The following is a 25243-nucleotide window of genomic DNA, read 5'->3' on the forward strand; positions in this document are numbered from 1 at the left end:
AGACGCAAATGGTCAACTGGTCAGGTTATTTACTTTTACAATAAATGTATCATTGATTGTATAATAAATATAAGAAAAAATAAAAAAAAAAGACAAATATTAAAAAAATAATATTAAAGTAAAATCAAAGAAATTGAAATTAATAAAATAATACATTATTTATATTATTATACGTTTCATGACAAACGTATTGGATATATCACGTGATCATAACGTAATGTAAAACGTAATATAAACAACCAATCAGATAACAGTTAACATAATATTCATTTCATTTGCGCGGTATCCAGCAGCCATTACACTCCTGATCTTCAAACACATCGTAATTTCTTAAATTTTTTTTTCTCGATCATTCAATTGTTACATTTCACATACGAATTCAAGTACAGTAGCATGTAAGTAATCATATTTATTTAAATAAAATATTCTTTTGTATAATTAAAATAATTACATCAAATTAATTATCATATTACGAAATAAATACATTAGTATTATTAGAAATAATTCTAAAGTGTTTCTATATTCAATACTACATTATTTATATTTATCTTTAAGTATTATATATACATTGTAAAATCAATGAACTTTATAGTAAATAGTGGTTGTAATATAATTTATAAAGCCTATAAGTTTTAATTTGTAGGTTGTGTGAGAGATTGCCGAATGTCCTTGACATAACCAATACAATCGTTTCGATATAAAAATATTATCATTTCACTTTAAAACTTACGATTAGACGAGTTAATATCTCCCATCTACAGAATAATATTCAATCATTTAAATCATTATTTTCTATTTGAGAGAAAGAGAGAGAGAGAGAAGAAGGGAGGAGCATAGCTTTTATTAACGCATAATACATTAAATAGTTAATTACTATCTAATACTCTTATAATATTTTATAAATATACATGTTGAAAAATTATAAATTTAATAATACGTTGTTATAGTACAGCTTGAAAACTATCTTACTTTAGTTGAGTATAGATATGTATGTGTATATATATATATAACGTTGTATTATATATGTATATATATCGAGAGTTATTTAACGAGGTCGAGCGTGTGTAAACAAAAATCTAACTCGAATTTAGCCTTTAGCAGAAATCGACGCTCGCTAATCATCTCATTCAAGTTTAGTACATACTCGAAAGTGTATGTAAACAGTTGTTTTTAGGCATTCACGTTGAATTTGTTTTAAAAATGGCTATCATTTATAATTAAATAAAATATAACATTTCATTTAAATAAAACAAAGCTAATCTTTTTAGCTCGTTATTTGCAACGATATATTATTATTTTTACTATATATCGATTCGCATAAAACTATGCAATATTTATAGAAAACATTTATTCGAAATTTGTATTATAAATATTTTGAATTATAAATCTTATATATTTTTATTAATTTATAATAATAATAATAGAATATCTTAAATCGTGGGTCTCCATATGCAGCAACCTCCAAGTGGTGAGACCTGGACAATCGATATTAGTTGCGATACAATTATACATCATACAAATGTAACGCAAGTACTGTCGAGCTAATGGCTGCTCTTTAGTTAATTTATTTATTATAATGATAATTAGAATGTAGAATTTTAGAGTCTTTAATTCTTTTATCTTAAGTTCTTCAAATTTTAAACACTAACTTGTATATAAGTGATCATATATTACGTACATTTTATATGTTTTACTGATTAGAAAATATGATATTGAATAGGAAGCATTCTAATGTGATATAATTTTATTTTTAGCTATCTCAAGTGCTCGGACAAAATTTGATATCGATAATACATTCGATGAAATCTGGATAATCGATGTTATTTATGTGTTTCAAGTTGCGATAAAAAGTTATGAATTAAAAAGTGTATTAAAAAATTTCATTTTTATGTTTCAGAACGATCGACTCGGACATTTATGCTAATTATTAAAAAGTTTCTATACGCGCAATGTGTAATTTGAAGAAAAAAAAAGCCATACGTGACATTTTTAGTTCTATTTCGGTACAATATTAGCGCCACTATCTGCTTCTGAATTCGTTGATAATGTCAAACACGAGGAAATTTTGCAATAACGGCGCGCGCGTCGCGTCAGTCGGTTTTCGTGACGTAATGCGCGATGTACTCGAGCCAACATAGCGAGTTAGAAGCCTGGGGGGCCTGCGATGACCTTGCAGTGTTTGTAAACAGACACACGTTGGTACACGTTGTCGTCGGAGGAGACATTAAAAAAATAAACGACAAAGGTGATCGGTAGATCGTCGGGACGAATATCCTCGTCGAGGAAAGTGCAATATCACGTTTGGGGAAAGAGATCGAAAGTGAATAGAAGAAAGAGAGTCGAGCGAGGAAGAGAGAGATATTCGTCCAAGGAACATGGAAGTGGAGCCGATGTGTATAGTAGAAAACGAAACGGTGAGTCGACAATAGATAAAGAACAATAATATATGACAGTATGTCATGGTGATGCAATCTGGTATAGGAAAAAGTAAGAGGAGAAAAATGAATGTCCTTTGATAAGCGTCACGGAATATTACACCATGTTGTGCAAGGAGGGCGCGCGGGAAAGCGATAAAATGTTTTCGGCGGGTTCGTGTCCTTGATCAGGATGAGGGGCGTTGTTTCGATTGTTCATTTACGTCAGGATATCTAGGACCAGACGTATGAAAGAGATTGTTGGGTGAGGGGGTAAGTGGAATGAGAGGTGCCTGTTTATTCGCGCGATATTTTCGTGGCGTTGGTATCGTTCTCTCTTTCTCTGTATGTCAGACGATGCTCACGTGTGTTACCTAGTCCAACATTCTTTTCGAAAGATAGCGCCATCCTCGCATTATCTTCATACTTTTACCAACAGTTGGCGTTAATATACAAAACGTATTTATCTTTATCGATGTATACGCCGTATTTTCATATCCTGCGAACGTGTTGTCATATTTTTCGGTGAATGGTACGTTAACTTTTCGTCAATAGGTGTCCCATTTGTTGGAGATTCTACGTGCAACGTATCATAGGAGTCGAATAATACGTTAAACTTCCAAGTTATTAGGTATGATTCGATAGTACGAAATTTTTACGACGAATTTATTTTAACGATAACGATATGTATATATATATATATATAATTTTTTTTTTTTTACTTTATCATATTCGTAGAACTTACGTTTTAATTCCGATATGTTCGATATTTATCATTCATTATTTTTCTTCCTCTTTTTCTTCTTCATCATTTTACGAGAATATTGGACCAGCGTTATCGTTTGAAAAGAATCCCATTTAATATCTAGTCATAGAGATATTCACTCGTGCGATCAAATTCGATGTTATCTCTCATAGCAATAAATGCAAGGATGTGGAAACTAATTTTGCGTTGAGTTTAAACATTGACGGTTAGAAAAGATTTACGTAGTCGCTTATGGCATTAATATGGTGATATGTTTTGTGTGTGTGTGTGTGTATTGTATGAGAGTGTGTGCATAAGTGAGTGAGCGAGCGAGTGTCGTGTGCTTTGATACGTCATTACGAAGTTTATTCTACTTCGTTGCACGAAGATAAGCGTTATTAATAGCGTTCGAAGTGTGTCGTGTTTCATCCTTTTTTCTTTTTTCTTTTTTCTAATACTTTTTTCTTTTTTTCTCTCTTTCTCTCTCTTTCTCTCTCTCTCCCTCTCTCTCCCTCTCTCTCTCCCTCTCTCTCGTTTTTCGTTGAATAAAAACATCCATATTCATCGTTGCACCTTCGAGAGTTCGTTGTCAAAAATGTCGATGCGTCATACGGTGGATCATACGGTGAGAATATCTCTGAGAGAAATACTCTGAGAGAAAATAAAATTCGAAATTGACGCGTTTAGTTGTATCATGTTAGGTTATGTTACGAAGAGAAAGCGATTCGCTCGATGGTCGAACGCGCGAATGTCGTGAGTTTCGATGATAAATCCAGTAGGTGGTAGTACGATCGGATAGTTCGTATCGCCGGTCACGGGTGCCGGTACCGGCCTTAGACGTCCCTGAAAGGCAAGCTGCCTCTTAACCCGTGAACTGCGCAGTTGTCGGAGCTCGCGCGACGCGTACCACCGGTAAGTTTTCTCTATTAATATAATTTTTTTTTTACTCGCATTATCATCGGCGAACTTTACGCAGCTCATCTCCCACGTAATACCAGCACATGGCTGTCAAACTTTCGACTTTTCGTCTGTTTAACATGATTTTTGTTCGTTTCGAATGATCATCTCTATTTGTGATATATATATATATATATTTATTTATATGTGTGTAACCGCGCGCGTGGTATGTATATATGTATATGTGTATGTATATACGTGTATGGTATATATATATATATGTGCGTATATACATGACATTTATATCCCTTATTCGTTTCGATATAATTTCTTTTTACGATATATTAGATTTCTTTTTTTGATAATTTCCTAATACTTATTTTTACGCTTCTTCATAACACTTTTTCTTCTCTTTTCTTTCGTTTCTTTTTTTTTATTTTTCTTTTCTTTTCTTTTCTTTTCTTTTCTTTTCTTTTCTTTTACTTGTACCCTTTGAAAAAAGCTATATCAATTAATTGAACCACGTTAGAACTTTTGTTCCGTCCCGTTTTTACAATTTCAGAACGCACTCGTTTCCGGTATGATGTGTCAATGCTCTTCTACACGTATACTTCGCTTCGTGCCCCGCGTAAACGTTTACAGTGCGCAATTCTGTTATATCGTCGTATTGTATAGTCGGTGTTGTGATAATATCAGGGGAAAAAAAAAAAAACAAAAACAAAAACAAAAACAGAAACAAAAACAAAAAAAAAAAGGGTGGTTTCGTCCATCTTCACAACACTCGTCCATTCGGAATCGAGTTTCTTCGACCAAATGCGTGCTTTAGAATGCGGGCATCTTTATTTTTTTTTTTTTTTTTTACCTCTCTCTCTTTCTCTTTCTTTCTTTTTTTCTTTCTCCTTCCCTCCCTCCCTATCTATCTCTCCCTATCTCACTGTCTGTTTGTCTCTCTCTCTCTCTCTCTCTTTCTCTCTTATTCTCTCTCTTTTTTTTCTGTCTCTTTCTCTTTTTCTCTTACATACATACACATATACACAGACGCGTACAAAGGATGCGTATGCATCTTGTTCGAAACGCATCCGTGCATTTCACCTCGACACGCCGTTTTATGGGTTTCTCGATATACGCAGAAAAGAGGATACTGCTATGGGAATCGGCGTTAATGTTCCGTTTCTATACATTGTAAATCGATTTATTCGAAGGATAAAAAAAAAAAGGAAAAGAAACAAAAAAGAGAATCGTTACACACATACATACACACACACACACATACGTACATGAATATATATATATATATATATATATATATATATATATTCACGATGAAAATACAGCTTGGTGGAGGAGATGAAAGGAATTTATCCAGTTGGATAGGGTTGGGTTAGGTACGATCTCTCCCGTATAACATTTACTTCCATGGTGACCATCGAAGGAGAACGCAGTATGTAACGGAACAAACGGAGGATTTCTTGTACTGCGTTCGTTTTTATTCATCGTGTTAGTGTTTTCTTTTCCTTTTCTTCTTTTTTTTTTTTTTCTTTTTTTTTTCATCGATGCGTACGATGATATTTATCCAAATGGATGTCTTGTCGAGTTCATGTTTTAAACCGCCCTCCCTCCTTTTTTTTTCTCTCTCTTTTCTTTTTCCTTTTTTTATCTAGGAAAATATTCTCACTTCTTTATCAGCGATTGCTTTCTCACGTTTTTCTTCTTTTTTTTTTCTCTTTTTTCTCTCTCTCTCTCTCTCTCTCTCTTTTTCTTATAACACAATTCATTATGACGGTCGTAGGATTTATTGTAAGATTATAAATTTGCGATATCAATGTCCGATATATGTCAGAATTATGTACACACACACACATATATATATATATAGATACGTAGGTATGTACTACGTTAACTACGTCTAATCATAACCTTAAACGTAATTCTCCTTTGTACGCGATTACACGTTGAGAGTCCTTGGTACTCTCTCGGTGTATCGTTCCTGCAATGATTAATTAACTCCCTCGAAGGTTGTTACGTCGGTACACGATGCTTTAACGGGAAACATTTTTCTATAGCACGACCGATCGAAATATCTTTCATTTTTCTTTTTTTTTTTCTGTCTCTCTCTTTCTATTTTTCTTTCACTTTTTTTTTTATTACCTTTTCTTTTTCTTTTTTTTTGTTTCTTTTTTCCTTAACTTTTCTCTCTCTCTCTCTCTCTCTCTCTCTCTCTCTTGTCTTTCCTCCCTCTCTTTATCTTCTTTTTCTTCTTCTTTCTGTTCCCGTTTACTTTAGTCTTTCTTACGCGACGATAACGAACGGCTTGCCTCAAGGTTGACTCTAGTCTCGATGTTCTTAAATAAATTATCGTTCGAACGAAGGAATTTCTAGAACTTGACTCGCGAATGCAAAGAACAATCGATACTTTACGGTTTTCCTCGATTCCAAATAATAATGCGCTCGAGTTTGCTGTGTAATGACTTTCGAGGGTTTATTTTATTTCTTTTGTCTCCTATACCCATTGATTCACATTTTTCATCGGATAATGTTCCATTGAACTCGTGTATTCCGCTGGCTTCTGTAATTCTTCGTTAATCTTTCTTTTATTTTCGTTAAAAATAATCGATCATAATCTTCATTCACAATCGTTGAAAGCTTATTAAAAGACACGTTCGAAGAGTAATTACAGATTTTAATCTGATTTATTTTATCGTCGAATGTTTTTTTGATCGTCAAAAAAAAAAAAAAAAAAAAAAGAAAAAAAAGAAAAAAAAAAAAAAAGGAAACGATTATTTCTTTTATCTGATGGCAAAACTTTATTCGAAATTATTAAAACTTCTATACCAAAAAAAGTAGCTTATCTTTCTTCGTATTTACGATTATTAAAACGCGATGATTAATTGAAATCACATTCTTTATTAATTAAATTTCAGATTCATTGGTGTAAAAAAAAAGGATAATCGGAAGGTGAAATTAGAATATAACAAAGAATCCTTTGAACGGTATTTACAATTTTATTAAAAAGAGGAATTATTTTTATTTTATTAACGAAACGAATTCTATTTGATTGTTATTACAAATGATCATAAAAAAAATAATCGTTAAATAGAAGAAAGATAAAACGTCTTATGTATTATAGTTGCACGTCTATGCGATTCCTTTTCGTAAAGTTCTTTTTCAAGTTCGGACGGTCGTATTTTAAGCGTTATCGTCGTCGTTATCGTTACCATTTTCTCTAGTATAGCCCTCAGGTGCTGGTTTACCCATGAGTGGCCCCTTCTTTAACAGGAACGAAACGTAAGTTGACAAGCACCCTTGCTACCTACGTTGTCACCGACAACTCGTCGTCATCTCCTTCGAGATCTGGGTCATCACGAGGGTTTTCGAAAAAAAGTCTCTGTCATCTCGCTTAATAAGAGAAACATTTTTCAGAAATAGATACATACATAGATAGATAGATAGATAGAGAGAGAGAGAGAAAGAGAAACAGTGAATGAAAGGGGGTTGAGGGGAAGGGGACAAACAAGATAGCAAACAAGATCGCAAAGTTTTATCGATTTTTGTCATTGTTGATTTTCGAAATTTCTTTTCGACGTTAGTTTTTCCAACAAAAATTTCTCTCACGTTCTGCGAAAAGGAAGAATTACTGCGAGTAAAAGAAAATGAGGAGATAGTAGATTTACACTTCGTCAATTTTATCACTGTTAAATTTCGTCGGTATTACTTTCTCCACTGTTAAGATTTTTCAACACAAAAAGAAAAAAAAAATGTCATTGTCGTTAATTGAACAATGAATGTATTCTTTTTTTTTTTCCAATGTAAATAATCGAAAAAAGACAAAAACATCGAAGATATATGTTTTGTCGAATAGTCTATACCGTCAATTTTGAAAATGTCGTTTAATGATAAGAATTGTTTGGAAAACTTTTTGTCATTTTGCATAAAAAGAGAAAGAAAAAAGTATTAGAGAGATAAGGAGGGAAACATATCATTGGGGATTTACATACTATCGATTCGTTTATATCGTCAAGCATTTGAAACGTTAAGAGTAAAACGAGAAAAACGATTAGGGTCTTCCAATAAAAATTTTTCCATTCTAGCGTGGTAAACCGGTCGGTGTATAAATAATCCTCATATTCTCTCTCTCTCTCTCCCTGTGTCTTTGTCTTTCTCTTTTTTTTCTCTCTCTGTCTCTCTTTCTCTTTTCTCTCTCTCTCTCTCTCTCTCTCTCTCTCTCTCTCTCTCTCTCTCTCTCTCTCTCTCTCTCTCTCTCTCTCTCTCTCTCTCTCTCTCTCTCTATTTCTTTATATCCGTGACTCGTCGCGTCTCGCGTTTCGTTTCCGCGAACGAGTCGGCGGCCAAGCCACGCGATTTTCGTGCCGCGTACGATGATTTTGCTCGCTCGAGCCATTGTGTTCGCGAAGCCACCCTTTTTCATTGTTACGCGCCGCTGCCGAGAGAGTGACGAGACGGTGCTCGGAAAATTACGGTGCTACCCTTTTCCTCTCTTTCTCTCTCTCTCTCTCTCTCTCTCTCTTCTTTTCTTTTTTTTTTCTCATCTCTTTTTCTCTTCTACAATTCTTCTGTTTCTTTCTCTTCGTTTCCTACGTCTTCGTTCCGCTTGCTCGCTCGTTCGCCTCATTCACCTTCCTCTTTCTTTCCGTTCGTATTCGCCAGGAACGAACAATAATGTGAAAAACCCGTAAGGAAGTTTTCCCTCGCTTATGCCTCCCCACGGTTTTCCGCGCAAGCACAAGAAAAGTCGCACGAACGTGCTTCTACCGAGGACCCTTGGATTTTTTCCTTTCCGTAAAACTCTTTGAATCCCGTTAAGATTCATCGACGACGAGATAGCTGCTTTTTATCTTTAATTCTTTTCTTATTTCTTTTTTCTTCTTTTCTTTTTATTCTTTACTTTTATTTATTTATTTATTTGTCTGTGTGTCTGTGTGTGTGTGTGCGGTTTTTTTTTATAAATTTTTAAATAGAACTTCACCTTGTTTTTTTTTTAATTTTTTTTTTTTTTTTTTTTTTTTTTTTTTAATGTCTTATATTTTTGTTCTTATTTAAATAAAGTGGTAACATTGTCGTTCCATTCGTCCTTTGTTGACTTAGACACGACTATTGTTCGTTTGAAAGAATATTATTTTTAAAAAGAGAAAAAGCGAAAAAAGAAACCTAGTTGCGCGAGTTTTTGAAAGAAAATTTTTCCCTCTCGTAGCTCTTTATTATAACGTTGATGCGGATATCTTTCGTAGAGAAGAAAAACAAAAAAAAAGAAAAAAAAAGAAAAAAAAAATCAAAGTAAAATCTAATGGATTTCTTAAAGGACTTACCGAAGGCGTTCGAGTTAGGAAGATATTTCAGTGGAAAGAGGATTTCATATAAAGAAGTTTGAATTCGATCGCTGATTAAAAATAGCCGACGTATTCGTTCGATATTCGTACTCTACAAATTTCTTAAGAAGTTTCTCAAGATATAATTTCGTTAATATATTGTATAGAAATTAATTGCAAAAACAAGTTTCTTTCTATGAAATTCCAAGATGTCCTGCGAGCGATAGAGAAAGAGAGAGGAAAAGAGAGAGGAAGAGAGAGAAGAAGAGAGAGAGAGAGGGAGAGGGAGAGAAAGAGAGAGAAAAGAAGGGATGAGGCACGTATAAGGGTGGCAGCACGTAAGCTTCTCTGAGAAACATTTCATAGCTACGTAATTAAAAGGTTTCAGCTTGAAAGATGATCGCCTAAAAGTCGTTTAGCGAAGCAAGGAATGGAAAGAGAAGAATTAGAATATCTTGCGTTTGTAGAGACGACGTCGTTTCATTTTCAGTCGTGGGAAAGGTGGATTGGGGGGTGAGATTCGTTTTTATTTTTGCTCTTTTACTAACCGTATTTCTCTTTTTTCTCTCTTTTTTCTCCCTTTTTTTTTTTTTTTTTTTTTTAATTTTAATCTATGGTAATCGTATTCACGGAGAAAAGGTTTTATGATAAATACGTCGTGTTGCCAAACATGATTAAAAAAGAAAAAAGAGAAAAAATAAATAAATAAATAGAGGAAGAAAAAAATCAACCTGCTTCCCCCGGATGCAGCTACTTTATCGGGATTTATTTGGTAATACATGATGTATGCATAAAATAACGTACCGTTGAAATATTCGGTGGTTTCAAAAGCGCGCTTTTGATAAAAATATACTTAAATAAAAGCTGCTTTTCTGTAGGAAAATCGGGCGAGTGATATATTTTTCGAAATTCCAGCTGTTTTCATCCGTTATTTCGTCGTTGTCTCGTCTCTCTGCGTAACTTTAATAAACTTTAAGAGCATTATCATCCGTTTTAATTGACTACGGCGTACCTTCGTTGTCGGTACTACTATTTTCATGCTTTTATTAATGCGTTGGTTATCGAAGTTCTTTTTATCAGTTCTTTTTCTTTTTTTTTCTTTTTTTTTTTCTTTTTCTTTTTTGTTCTTTTTCTCGTAAATAGGATTACACATTACAGGAGATTAAGATGAATCATCGGCTGTCATATCGCGACGATGAGTATACTTATTATCATTCAAAAAAGAAAAAAAAAGAATTACAATAGCCTTAAAATTTTGAAAAAAATGACATTGGGAAAAAATTGCTTCGCACGATAATGATTGTCCCTTTGAATGAAAAAATTTGTCCCTTTGACATTTTCTCGTATTATTAAAAAATAACGAAGATATAAGAAGCCTGAGACACCCTGTATGTAAATCGTATTAGTATAGCTTTTGTACATAACGTATAAATATTCAATAAACGCGCGTGCATATGCATATGCATATACATAAAAAAAAAAATAACAGACATATGTTTGTCTGCAATTACGTAAGAAGCCAATGGCAACAATGAAAGCAAACTTAGTTTATCATTTTTTGTTTTGTTATATCGATTAGAATTATACAATATCTGGAAAGGGAAAGTATATGATATTAGATCACTTTTTAAATTATTAATTTATATATATATATATATATAAACAATTTCTTACTTTATATTTATTTATATTATAGTTTTGATTTATTTTATATTTATATCGTAAGAAAAGAGAAAAACAAAGTAATCGAGGAATGATTCGCATTAAGAAATAAGACATCACGTAACGGTGGAGTTAGCCGGTGTGTCGTGTTAACGTTCTCAAAGTTACTCGAGACGGTCGCGTGCTTCGTCACGATTCTGTTAAGGCATCACGTATTCTGTCGCATCGTAAAATACAAGCGTGTGAGAGCAATGTAATATGTGTGCAAACGGTAAGTGTGTGTATCTATATTACATGAACATATACGGAGTATCCAATTTGATTTGACCACGTAGTATATCTTCGTTATTTTTGGTGATAAAGAAAAAGATATTCGATTGTAAAAAAAAAAAAGAAAAAAAAACCAGAAAAAGGAAAGAAAGAAAAAAGTAAGATAACGAAGAAGTATGCGATACTACTTTTTAAAATTATTTATAAAACGAAATATTTTTTTTATTTTATTTTATTTTTTAGTTTTTATTTTTATTTTTATTTTTATTTTTTTTTTTTTATTTTTTTTTTATTTTTATTTTTTTTTTTTTTTTGCAGAATCATTCGACTATGACGTTGTTGTAATTTTTTAGCACAAGTCATTTTGATATACCATTAATAGGAATATAATGAAGGTTTGAAATAAATATAGATCGATTACCTCGATATTTCTATATCTAAGATTATCTGACATCATTATATTCACCATTTTTTTAATATCCTTGTCATTACGTTCCGAAAGATTTTTCTCCATCATGGAAAGGATATTCAAGGTCGTCAAGTTGAATGGGACACTCTGTATATAATATTACACACCTATGCAGTTATACGTGTTTAGATTTTGTCGCATAGTTGTAGCACATAGTCGTAGCATATAGTGTTCTATAATAGACATTATGATGCACTATATATCCGGTTTATGTGCGTTCAACGTTACATTTGTTTATAAAGTGTTGCACGTACGCATGCACGTTTGCGGAAATGCGAGTTAATGTCGGTAGATTAAATTGAGCTTCGCGAGGGCCCTTTCTAAGCGTCGCATCGTAGAGAGGAGTACGGTGGTGTACGCGTATGCGCGTAAACGAACTCTCTTGAACGTGAGAAGCAACCTTAAGATCGAAATCGTTCGAAGCTATTCGAGAAATTACGTAGCAAGTTTCCCATCGTGGCATTGGTTGCTACAATTTCTACGAAACACGTTGATAAGAACGATCAGTTAACGTCAGTTAAGTTCTTTTTTTCTTTTTTTTTCTTTTTTCTTTTTTTTTTCTTTTTTTTTCTTCGTCCCGTTGGAATATCGTCGTTCGTTTTATACTCGAAGTAAATCTCACATGAAACAAGATATGCATCCGATTATTCATCGATAAAAAAAAAGATGACAAAAATAAAATAAATAACATATATATTATATTATATATATATATATATATATATATATATATATATATATATATATATATATATATTAAATCGATCGATCGAATCGTATGTTCAGTGTTCTACACCAATTGCATGATAATTTGTCTGCTTAATAATTCGATAGTCTTCTAAATGCTTTTATCGAATAACTCGCATGTAAAATGTTCACGCAGGAACGATCGGCTCGTAATGAGCAAGTTTATTAATCTACTTGCGTATTCGTTATCTGCACGATTGGATGGTTAATGAGAGGGATACTCGTTCGCTTGAAAAAAATAAAAAAAAATAAAATAAAAAAAAAAAAATAAAAAAAATAATGGTAAAAACAAAAAAAAAACAAAAATAAAGAGAAAGTGAGACAAATGTGATTCTTTTTCTTTTTTCTTCTTTTTCATTTCTTTTTTCTTTTTCGTTTTGCCTCGAATTTGTAACCACTACAGGAAGGATTGTGAAACTGTCAGAAACAGAGTAAGAGAGACTCATCTTAGGCATTTGTGTGTATAAGAGAGAGAAAGAGAGAGATAGATAAATAGATAGATAGATAGAGAGAGAGAGAGAGAGAGAGAGAGAGAGAGAGAGAGAGAGAGAGAGAGAGAGAGAGAGAAAAAGTCGAAGAGCATGTGTCGTGACAGACTCTCAGGGACGGAAACGTCAATGCCAGCGATCGTTTGACAGATCTACGTATTCCGTAGACTGAACTGTCTCGATCATCGTAACGTCGCAATATCGTTCACCGCGACTTCGTGAAAAACATGGATGCAATTCACTCTTTTTTCTTTCTTCTTTCCTTTCTGTGTTGTGAGAAGAATCTTTACTTCTTTTTGCCGCGATAAGCACTTGTTTATTGATTGTTTTTTTCTCCCATTACTGCATAACCTTCAGTATTATTTCTCAAGAGAAATCAATTTCATATTCTCTTTGCTGTTACGTAGATATATATATATATATATATATATATATATATATGCGCATAAAAATTTATAGTATTTGCATTGCGTGGATAAATTTGTAATGAATCATTTAACTTGAACAATTGAAAATTATTCGGAAATGATTCTTGTCGTGTAGATTTAATGCAGTTTATTTTTCTTTAGATTATTTTTAGATACAACGAATTGATTGTAATTTAATAGAGGGACTTTCATTTTTCTCCTATTTTTCTTTTTGTTTGCTTTCAATTTTCACACGAGTGATCACATTTTATATATATGTATATATATATATATATATATATATATATGTATGAAATATAATGTGATCATATAAATTCCATTATTATTAATGTATGAATATTCGTAAAGATGACGAATATGTAGGAACAAAGATAAAAAAAAAATTGATATAAGCCTGGTGGTTAGAAAAGGGAGAGTATATTAGGTAGGAAGGGTCCGGGGATGGTTGTTCGTATGCGAGATTTAACAGCAAAGAAGGCGGAAGTGGTCGAGAGTGAGGAAGAAAGGAAGCTTCGAGGAGATTTAATATCAGATAAGATTGAGATGAGAAAGAGAGGAAGAGAGAGAGAGAGATAAAGAGAGAGACAGAGAGAGAGAGAGAGAGAGAGAGAGAGAGAGAGAGTGAGAGAGAGAGAGGAGGAGGAAGAGGTCGGAGGTCGGAAGTAAACAGAGGGTTTAAAAGAGAGAGGAATTTGTATTTTGTCACCCCTGAACGTATGCATAGCTAAAGCCGCCATGATGGTAGGTACGTATATATCTAGTAACGCAACGATGATGACGAAGATGACGATGCCTTAGGGACGGCTAAATTTTAACAGGCCGCATCGTTGCATTCGTTCTATTTAGTTCGTTGGTGTCGCGTTCTTCTTGGGATTCCTAAAAGCAGATACACGCTTCCGTACGTCTAAACTTACGTAACTTTACACATTTTCTATTTTTTCTTCTTCCATCTCCTTTTCTCTTCTTCTTCTTCTTCTTTTATTTTTTCTTCTTCCATCTCCTTTTCTCTTCTTTTTTTTTTTTTTTTTTTTTTTTTTTTTTTTTCTTCCATATTTTGCTCAATTTCTTCTCATAACCATAAAAGCGCCTTAAACTCAACGTTAGATTTCGTCTTATCGAAAGTAAACTCTGAATGTATCATCGAAGGGCTAGTAAAGAATATCTATACGTTGTAGAAAGCGAAGAGTTTATCTTTTGGATTTATTTTTCGCTTATCTTTCCTTACAGGAGGGATCTCGCGGTGATCGGAAAGAGGGGGGCAAGAGGGGACGCAAGCCCGGAAGGAAGGCGTCCGACAAGGTGGACATGAAAGCCAAGCTCGGTAAGATTAGTTTTAATACTTTTCATAGTAGATATATTTACATATAACTAAAGTTATATTTTCTTAGACAAATTTTCATTTCTACGTAAACAGATGATACGTTGTCTTAGATATTTTTATTTCTCTCTTACAATCCGAATTAATTATTCGCGATCTTTTAGCTTGTTAAGAGTCATAACTTTGAACGAGGATTAATGTAAAATGATCTTAGGATCGTGAGTGAAAAAAGAAAGAAAGAAAGAAAGAAAGAAAGAAAGAAAGAAAGAAAGAAAAAAAAAAATAAAATGCTGAGATCGTCGTAGTTCGTAGTTAAGAGTTTCAGCGATTCTTAAGACGCTCAAGGGAACACAACGATTGCTGCTACGGGAAGGAATAGTTCTATAGCCAGGAGACAGCTAGGAATATTTATCTCGTTTGATAATGAATATTTATATCGGATCAGGGTCCACTGTTGCAGCAGGCAGAGGTAAAGTAGTAATGTCGTCATCCCTCGATGGCAGCAACACCGAGTGGGATACTCTTTAGATTGGTGTTGGTATTGGTAAGAATGCCGCAGTTGCTGCTGCTGCTGCTGCTGGTGGTGTTGCTGGTCTCAAAGTAAAAGGATGTATTTTGCAATTTCAACATTTTGCCAGGACGGTTAGGTCAGGATAAAGGCGTCTACGAAGAAGTAGAACGAAGGAAAAGACCAACGTTGTTCTGGTATTAGCGTCGTCGCTGTAGTGTGTCGTTCGTTCGATACTTTGGTATTGGTATGTGTTTGTGTGAGATAGAAAGAGCTAGAGAAAGAGTGAAGGAGAGATGGAAGGAGAAAAAGAGAGAGAGAGGAGTATCCTGTGGACCGTGGCACCGAGTAATTTCCCAAGATTATTTCTGCTACGCGTGCTTCTCTTATTTCCGGAGGAAACTTTATAATCACGCTCCACTCTCTTCTTTCGTTCTCTCTTCGTCCTCGTTTTCCTCTCCTCTATTAGCATTGCTCCTTTTTTCCACGTTATCGCACTCACTTTTTGTGGCTTCCTTCTTTCTCTCTCCCTCTCTCTCTCTCTCTCTCTCTCTCTCTCTCTCTCTGTCTCTGTCTGTCTCTCGCTTTTCCTATTATAGCCTTCTTGGTGGTTGATCTCTCGACAACGAACGTCCACGTATAGTAAAAGAAATTGCGTGCTTTTAATGTTTTTCTTATCGTAGATTTCATGTTTCCGTCACTTTTATAGGGCTCGTATTCGTTTTCTTCGCTTTTTTATTATATTTCTTACGTTAGTCTATTCTTATTCGTTGTTCTTTTCTTTCTCTTTATTTCTGTCTCTCTCTCTTTCTCTTTCTCTCTCTCTCTCTCTCGTTCCATCTTCCTTCCTCTTTAAGTTTCCTCATGAAGTTGAACGGAAAAAGGACGCTAGAATTGGTTGCGAACTTTAAGCTCGGTTTACGACTTCTGTATTCGTGGCACGTAATCGTTTGGTTCGTTGTCTTCTTTTAGAAAATGTATAAAAAGTATTTGAATACGTATTCGAAAGGTTTTTTTTTTGCCCCTTTTTATAGGACTTTACGAAAGGCATTCGTAAGATTTCGATATTTTCTTATAAGCTGGTGAAACTATAATATTTTTGTGTCGTGTTTTCCGATAAGTAGAAAAGTATTAGTATACCTTGAAAAGTGAGAAAGAATCGAAAATGAATGAATAAGTAATGTATAGGTTTTTCTATTATATTATGTGTGAGTGTAATTAAATTGATTGAAGATTATACTACGTATACGCGTACGTGTCAATTTTTTTTTTTTTTCCATTCATTACGAGTAATAGTAACGATAAAACGTTGGCGTTCTGCTTTGTGCGTAGGAGAAAAAAGAAAAACTCGAATATAATTGAAAAATGTTCTTTCTTTTTTTCTTTGTTTTAATTCGAATTTAAATACAATCGTATATAAATGTTTTCAGAAAGTAAAAGAGAAAGAAACTGTAATACGACGAATCAAACGTTTACAGTGTTATAAAAAGTTAGGCTGCGACATTAATATCTGTCCGTTCTCGATCATAAAGAATTTTATTGCTATAGCACCGAGGTGAAAAAGGAATTTGCAATTTCTACTGAACGGCCTTAGCCATAAGTTCGTATCGTTGAATCTCTTTATTATCTTGAAAGAGAGCGAATGAGTTCTCGACTTGTGCCAAATTACATCGATATCGTTATTTAGAAGATTTACAAAATTACAAAATTTTTTCTTCCTTTCCATTTCTTTTTATATATCTTCCTTTTGTTTCTTTCTTTCTCCTTATCTTCTTTCATTATTTCTTTTTCTAAAGATACATAACGCGAATCGCATAATTTCAAACGGGGTATCGTACTTTCATTTTCGATAAAAAATTTTAGCAGATCGTGTGTTACCGGGAGAGAAAAAAAGGGGTAGCTAGGTCGAGTGCCAAGTAAACATCGTATTTAATGCACGATTATGCAACTTCGTGAACTATCCGATATTTTCTACCGTTTTAAGGTTCCAAATGTACTTTCGTCCATTTGTATTTTCTTTTACTTTCTTTTTTAGTTACGACCGAGACACAATAGTAATATATTTTCCAATATATTTATACTCGGTTATTGTTTCGCGTTCTCGCGTAAAGAAAGGAAGAAAAAAGAAAAAAAAAACAGAAAAAAAGGAAGAAAAAATTGTATTCAGTATATTTTTTCCAATTGATTGCAAATGACGTTCTCTAAATTGTTATTTCATTTATTCTTTCGTTTGTTCGTTAACGATAGAGATATAATTTTTGTATTCGATCAATGAGAAGATTCCTAATAATATTTACTTGTAATTTATACGCGTACGATGTCATGTATTATCCTTCCTTATCCTGTTATATCTTTTGTTTTTTACTTTTCTTTGTTTATTTTCAGAGCGAAGTCGACAGAGTGCGAGGGAGTGCCGTGCTCGAAAAAAGTTGAGATATCAGTACCTGGAAGAGCTTGTGGCTGACAGAGAAAAGGCTGTGTTAGCTCTAAGAAAGGAGCTAGAAATGGTACGTTTTTTCTTTCTCTTTCTTTTTTGTTCTTTTCCTCCTGCTTTTTTTTTTTTTTTTTTTTTTTTATAATCCTTCCTTTCATCCTTAATGTTATTTCTCACACAGGATGATACTTAAGATTATTCTTTGTCGTTGCGATCATCGCACGAGTATCTCTCTCTCTCTCTCTCTCTCTCTCTCTCTCTCTCTCTCTCTCTCTCTCTCTCTCTCTCTCTCTCTCTCTCTCTTGTTCTTCTTCTAAAGAAAAAAAAAGAAAAAGAAAACGAAACAAAACACAACAAAAAAGAAACAGAAAAAGAGAAAAAACATGTTAATTTATATTCATTATCGTTCAACTTGGTTGGTAGATAGTTTAAAATTTATTAGATTTCCCGAGAGAAGGATGCTTTTTAATTACGCGGAAATTCGATCTATCTTTCGATCATATTTCTCTTATTTTCTTTTGTCAAAAGGAGCCGCGAGATGAAGTAAAAGTCGAGTATAAAGTCTTTGTATCGCGTCATAAATCTTGTCCTTTCTTGGTGAGATTTTTTGCAAAAAGAAAAAAAAAAAAGAAAAGAAAGAAAACGAAAACAAAACAAAACAAAAAAAGAAAGAAGGGAAGGAAAAAGAACAGAAAAAAAAGATGAGGAAGGAAGAGAGAGGGAAGAAAAAAAAAAAAAAAGAAGTTACACCCGAAACTTTCTCCGAGATTAGTTTTCGTTTATAGAATACGTTAGAGAGGAAGGTGAATTCTCCACGGAAATGCCATAACCTCATAACTTTCTTTCCCCATCATCTTCTCCCCTTACCACCATCGCCACCATCACCACCATCACTTCGTCCATCTTTTTCGAGTAAGAAAGTAAGTCGTGCAAGAGAAGTGCAAACTTTTTATACAATACTAGACCCCGTTATGCTGCAAGGAAGTTATCGCTGCAAAATATTGCTCCTGTTCGCGATGTGATGCCGGAGACCATAAACGTTTTCAATGCTTTGACGATACATTCCAATTCCCCGTACATAAGTATTTTTATATAAATATACGAAGTATATGCATATGTGTAAAGTGTACATATAAATGTGTACATACTTGGAATGGTTTCGTTTGGAATATCATAAATATGATTTTCTCTCTCTCTCTTTTTCTCTTTCTCTCTTTCTCCCAATCCCTTTCCCATCCACCTACCTGTTTTCCCTCTTTCCCTGGTGAAATAACGTCAACGTTAATTCGATATGTTTTAACAAGATAACGGTATTTCATTTTACGCCCAGACCCAACCAACTTAGGATCCCTTTGGAATTGGACCGAAATACGGCTAGAACGAGCCGTGTAACTGCGAATCGCTTTTCACTTTCTTGCCTGTCTGTTTAATTTTGACCACCGGTTATATTATATTTGTTGTAATGTAAGTAAGGTTGATGTTAGAAATTCGTGCGGTAAATGAAATATATATAGAAAGAGAAAGAGGGAGAGAGAAAGGGAGAGAGAGACAGACAGACGAACAGAGACAGAAAGAGAGAGAGAGAGAGAGAGAGAGAGAGAGAGAGAGAGAGAGAGAGAGACAAGGAAAACAAATAGAAAGAGAAATAGAAGTAGATAGAGAACTACTATGAAGCTCGAGGAAAGACCCAAGTCCAACGATCTTCCATTTCGAAGTCCAATCCAATCCCGATGAAGATCCTTTAGGTAAAATAGATACAAAGAGCCAGTGATGCATTTAACGAAGCAAACCTTCTAATCATTTTGCCGTTGTTTACCTTTCAGTATCGTCAATGGGGACACGAATTGGATCGCGGACGTATTCCCGAAGGGCTACATACGGTATTGGAGGAATTGGGAAGCCTGAAACGGGAGAAGAACAGCTAAAGCAGGAAATAAGAAGTTTGGAGGAATGTTCAGCGAACGTGTCACGTTCCATCCACTTTTTTCGCATCACCGATTGTAGCAACCGAGTTTCTTTTTTTATACCTATTATTTTTCATTCGACAGATCTTCGAGTCGATGGATGCAGCGTGATTTTTAACTATGGACTTGCATCTAAAAAGAAAATAGTCTCTGTGCGCGTCTATCGTCGGATTTTAAATTCGATTATTTGACATTTCGCGCCCTCTTTTACATGTTTTATTCGCTCGATCTATTTTTTTTTTTTTTCCTATTTTTCTTCTTCGTTTTTGACGCGAACAATTCTTCTTTTACATTTCTTTTTTTTTTTTACCTTTTCCTCTTTCTACCTCAACTCCGCCCGCCCGCCCGTCCACTCCTCCCCCCTTTTCCTTCGAATCGTTCGAAAATCGTACGACTCCAATTCTTTTTCTATCTTCTTCTATTTTATTTTCTTCCTTTTGCTCGGTTACTCCGTTCGTAATCCCGCGAGAAAAAAAGCTTGTTCTTTTCTGTCCCCGCCCCCCTCCTAATCGTTTCTTTTTTCTCTCGTTTCGTCGTATGAAGAAAGAGACGTTATCATGTTAGTTACAATACTAGCAGCCCACGTCGTTGTTTCGTCGCTCGTGTTCTCGTGCCATTGGTGCACTCGATATTTGTTGCGTTGTTTCTCATTCGTTAAAGTTTTCTATCGTTTTCTTTTCTCTTTTGATCTTTTGAAATTCTTTATAAATCATTGTTGAAGCGTAACGACGACAACGACCAAGATACAACGTTGTACGGTCGGTCGCGTTCGTCGTCGTCGTCATCATCGTCGTCGTCGTCGTCGTCGTCGTCGTCGTCGTCGTCGTCGTCGTCGTCGTCGTCGTCGTCGTCGATGGTCTGACGAAAAGATAAGGATAGCATAAAAAGAGATAAAGTGTCTCTTTGATGATCGTTAGATCGTAAATTATTAAATCGTTCTCTTTTATGTATATGTATGTAGTTTGTTGAACGTCGTAGAAAAAGGAGAAAGGACGTTGTCGTTGTGTAACATAGAAATTCTATCTATTGAAATTTTAATTTTGTATTTTTGTCTTTTCGGGAAAAAGATACGACGCGTTATGGATAGACTAAACTCGTTGAATCGTGTTGAAAATTATTTTCTTCCTTATTTTTTTTTCTCTTTTTCTCTCTCTCTCTCTCTCTCCTTTTTTTCTACTTTTTAATTATTTACAAATATCTTATTATAGATATTAAATATATCTAGTTTGTTTATGAGAAAAGATTAGGCCGCGCCTTTGTACATGCATACAAAGTACCTGTCACAATCTGTGTAAAACGGTATTTTTATAAAGTGAACACATATTATTTTGTACAAAATAAATATTATTGACAGAGAGGATCGTTCGTATATTCGGAAGAGATTTAAAATATAAATAAAGTGGATATTTTTCAAGAAGTTACATTTTTCTGAACCCAACTCTTTTTGTATTTTTATTTTTTTTCCTTCTATTTTTTTTTTTTTTTTTTAAATTTTCAGGATTAAAACAAATTAAAAATATCATATCTCTCGTGAAAATGCTAATTTTCGTTGAGAGAAAAACGTATTATGCCACACACATATATATATATATATATATATCCACTTTAAACGTGGATTTGCATATTGTCACGTTATGTATGGCAAATTGTAGATTGCTCGCATTTTACACGATTTCAAATGCATTTCCTTTTGGTATAGAGACAGAATATATTTATTTCGCGTTTATTTTTTATTTCTTTTAACGAAAACTAGAATAAAGTCAAAGAACGAATTAAATCATATTTTAGTTCTTAAATATCGATGAATTCAATATGACTTTCTTTTTCTTTTTTTTTTTTTTTTTTTTTTTTTATACCAAAAAAAAAATTGTTATAAATTATAATGTATTTAATTGTTATTAAACGATACACGTTTGTCGAGGTTTATAAAATTTTTATATAGGTCGACGATGATAATGAGATATATAAATAAGATATGTCAGTATATAAAAGAAACTCATTTAGAATTTATCTGTAGACTTATCGCGAATAAATATTACGAACTTTAGTTCTGTCTCATAAGTCCGGGGGAGGAATAGCTACTGCTTCTAGTCTGTGAGGTTCGGGGGAGGAGGTTGGAGTTAGGGAGGAAGAGGGAAGGAGCGAAGGGTATTTCACTTGGACAGCTTGTAAGAGACGTTACACCCTGTGCAAAAAGCATTGGTAACACTTGCTGAGAATCGTAAAAGATGGCCTCTTGTACGCCATTCTCTCAACGTTTTATCTATTTCTATATGTATACGTGTCTATATATATATATATATATATATATATATATATATATATATATATATATGTATATATATATATATATGCACGCATCCCCTACGAGATAACGATTCGCAATTCTGCGCACCATAAACCGCGAGCATTCAATTTCGTTCCTGCGGAAAAGTGCATTCCCGCCAGACGCGTTGCGGCCAGAGTTCATAAAGCGCTGTGCGAAAGTCCATTAAAAAAAAAAAAAAAAAAAAAAAAGAAAAAGAAAGAAAAAAAAGCTCGAGGTTGAGAGGGGCTGAACGAGGGGTGGGAGAATCGGACTGGTGGTGGCAGAGCAGAGAACCAAGCGAGAAAGACGAATTTTATACCCGGCCAAACGGAACGAGTTAATTCGCGAAGATGGAGGAGGAAATAAGGGATCTTGTTACGGCTCTTTTCAAATATTTAAAACCGTGTTTGTTCGTCAGAAGCAATTCAATTTGCTTCTTCCCCCACCGCTCCTGCCGCCAACATTTTTTTTTTTTTCTTTTTTTTTTTTTTTTTTTTTTTTTTTTGTTAACGAAAACTCCAGTCAAATTATCGCGAGAGATTAAAATTTTTCCCGTACTGGCGAGGTAAAACTTTTTTCCCCAATGAAATATCGGCGTGGATAATTTCGAGGGATCATTTCATTTCTCTACTGTTATAGTTTGCTATTTAATTTTGTTTTATTTGTTTTTGTCTTTTTTTTTTCTTTTTTTCTTTCTTCTTTATTTTTTTTTTTTTTTTTTTTCTTTTTATATTGTTTTTAAGAGCATCTTTTCTGCGTTATTTACCTTTCGGAGCTTGTAAAATTGTTTTAAGTTGATAGAAAGAAAAAGGAAAAGGAAAAGATAAAAGAAGAAATAAAGAAAGTAGAGAATGGAAACCGAGTAAGAAGGAGAAGAGGAAGTTGATTTTACAAACGAGAAGGAAAGAAAGGGTAAGAATAGCCGTGAAGGCGAACGTGAGTCGAAGTCACAATAACTTACGGCTTTTTTTTTTTTACGTTGACCCCTTTCATTGTATATTTTCTTTATTCATATATATATGTGTGTGTGTGTGTGTGTTTGTATGTATATATATGTATATATAAATAGTTATATACATTCTTGTAGGGAAAGAAGTAGAGAATTTACAAGGATGCTTGTACCTGCTGAGAAATAAACAAATAGTCGTTCGCAGAGCGTAAAAATGTTCATTCTTTTTTTTCTTTTTCTTTTGCTTTCTTTCTATTTTTGTTTTTGTTTTTTGTTTTTTGATTTTTGTTTTTTTTTTTTATATTTTTTGATCGAAACATATCGGGAAAGCAAAAAAAAAAAGATTTCACGGTTGGAACATCAAGGAGAAGAGAAATTTTCCCTGAGAATCCTGAGAAATCATGAAAAATGTAAGTGAACCAAGCGAGCATCGATATAAGGTTGGCGCATACTTTTTCCTGGTGTTATACATCGCGTACATGCCACGTTCGCAAAAGGTTTTTTAGAAGTTCATTAATCTTTTATTTAAGCGTGGGTGTATATTACCATCGCGACAACAACATCTACCTTGTTCCTTCACGGCTATCCGTTAAGTTTAAATAATTTAAGGGATGTTTGAATGTCCTACGTGTAAGTATATATATATATATAAATATATATATATATATATGTTCATGCATGTATTACCGAGCGAAAGCGAAAACGACGTATGGATTATCTTAAATTTTTAATAACTTTTCGATAGGCTTAAAGTGTAAAAGAAAAAAAAAAAAGGATGGAAAATTTCTGATAGGAACACGGATGAGTTAGCAAGATCCCAAAGTGATTTATACGTTCGCTCTGAGATTCCAATGGTGCGACGGGTGGGTGTTGTAATATTCACTTGGACGATTTCAGCTAAATGCTCGGTAGCTTTCTTGCGAGTCAGTTCAGAATCGAGAATGCGCTGCTTTTTGTATGTGTGTTAGTACCAGCATGTTTATGGGGTAGAAGGATATGGTTCATCCTCGGCCTTCGCACGGTCCTGGAAATGCTGGTAGCTCGAGTAATCAGGGTTTACGATTGACCGAACCGTAAAGCCTTATCCCTCTACACCCTTCAACCCATACCAGAGTATGATAGCTCCAGAGACATTGACATCGGATCGTTGATCCTAGGAAGGCGTGCGTCAGTCACATACTATCCTCCTCCCCTTTCTCTCTTTCTCTCTCTCTCTCTCGTTCACGCTTACGCTCTGCAGCAAATTTCGCACAAATGCACCACCGTTAATTAGCCAGTATCACCAGAGCGTTCGTCACTTCTAAAGCCTCTTCCTCCCTCTCTCTCTCTCTCTCTTTATCTCTGTCTCTTTAGCTGTCCATGTAGTATATACGTGTACATCGTACATTTTGAGATCCTAAGCTTCGTAGCACGCATCGATGCCTTTGCCGCTTGTCGGATTTGAGATTCATAATAATGCGTATAATGACAAATCTAGGATCGATGATGCTCGATCAAACGTGTAATTAAATCTCATGTATGATTAAATACGTTTCTTTCTTTTTCTTTTTTCTTTTTTCTTTTTTCTTTTCTTTTTTTTTTTTTTTATTATTTACCAAGAATATAGAACAAAATTTTCGTCTTATTAGGTATATATATATATATATATATATATATATATATATATACTTTTTGTAGGTGAATAATTACTATATGTATAAGAGTTTATCACAAAAGATCGTCGTGAATATTAACGAGAACGTAAAAGACAAAACATCGACGATTTTAATAAATTTCGACGAAGTTCGAAAACAAAACGACGTAGTCCTTAAGACTTTTCGAAATCTATAGAAGAAATTTCACCCAAGTCACAAAGTAGTAACGTTCTCCTTAGCTAGCGTTCTTTAGAATGCTTAACTGGATATAATTCGTGGAGTTTCACATTATGTGTTGCGGTTCGTATTAAGGGTAGAAATTTATAGGTTGAGTTTCCACCATAAACTTAGACGATATCTTCGCCGGAAGCGAAACAAAGAGATAGAGAGAGATAGATAGATAGATAGATAGAGATAGAGAGAGAGAGAGAGAGAGAGAGAGAGAGAGATAGAGAGAGAAAGAGAGAGAGAGAGAGAGAGAGAGAGAGAGGAAAGCTACATTTAGAGCTACACAGTTTACTCTCGTCGGCTTATTCTTCTTCGAGGAGCTCTTGGTCGTTTCGATTCTTCTATGGAATATTTTCCTTTTCAATTTATCCTCTACCCTTTCTCTCTTTCTTTCTCTTTTCTTTTTTTCTTTCTTTCTTTCTTTTCTCTTATTCTTATTCCGACCCGTCTTTTCCA

The 25243-nt window shown here is 34.0% G+C and overlaps 1 protein-coding gene across 1 annotated transcript; it reads left to right on the forward strand.

Annotated features, from left to right (window-relative positions):
- Positions 1-1842: 1842 nt before the first annotated feature.
- REPTOR-BP (REPTOR-binding partner) lies at positions 1843-21086 on the forward strand. The gene is made up of 4 exons (XM_035866981.2): positions 1843-2414; positions 14672-14765; positions 17656-17777; positions 19528-21086. Exons 1-4 carry the CDS (start codon positions 2376-2378, stop codon positions 19627-19629), a joined length of 357 nt encoding a protein of 118 aa, XP_035722874.1. The 5' UTR covers positions 1843-2375; the 3' UTR covers positions 19630-21086.
- The last annotated feature ends 4157 nt before the right edge of the window (positions 21087-25243 follow it).

The sequence above is a fragment of the Vespa mandarinia genome, chromosome 5 (assembly GCF_050613455.1).
Source record: "Vespa mandarinia isolate Hongniang chromosome 5, ASM5061345v1, whole genome shotgun sequence".
Lineage (NCBI taxonomy): Eukaryota > Metazoa > Arthropoda > Insecta > Hymenoptera > Vespidae > Vespa > Vespa mandarinia.

Coding starts and splice junctions, on each gene's coding strand:
- REPTOR-BP (XM_035866981.2), top strand. CDS start 2,376: ATGGAAGTGGAGCCGATGTGTATAGTAGAAAACGAAACG. Junction 2,415..14,671: donor GTATAGTAGAAAACGAAACG/GTGAGTCGACAA, acceptor CTTTCCTTACAG/GAGGGATCTCGCGGTGATCG. Junction 17,778..19,527: donor TAAGAAAGGAGCTAGAAATG/GTACGTTTTTTC, acceptor TTTACCTTTCAG/TATCGTCAATGGGGACACGA.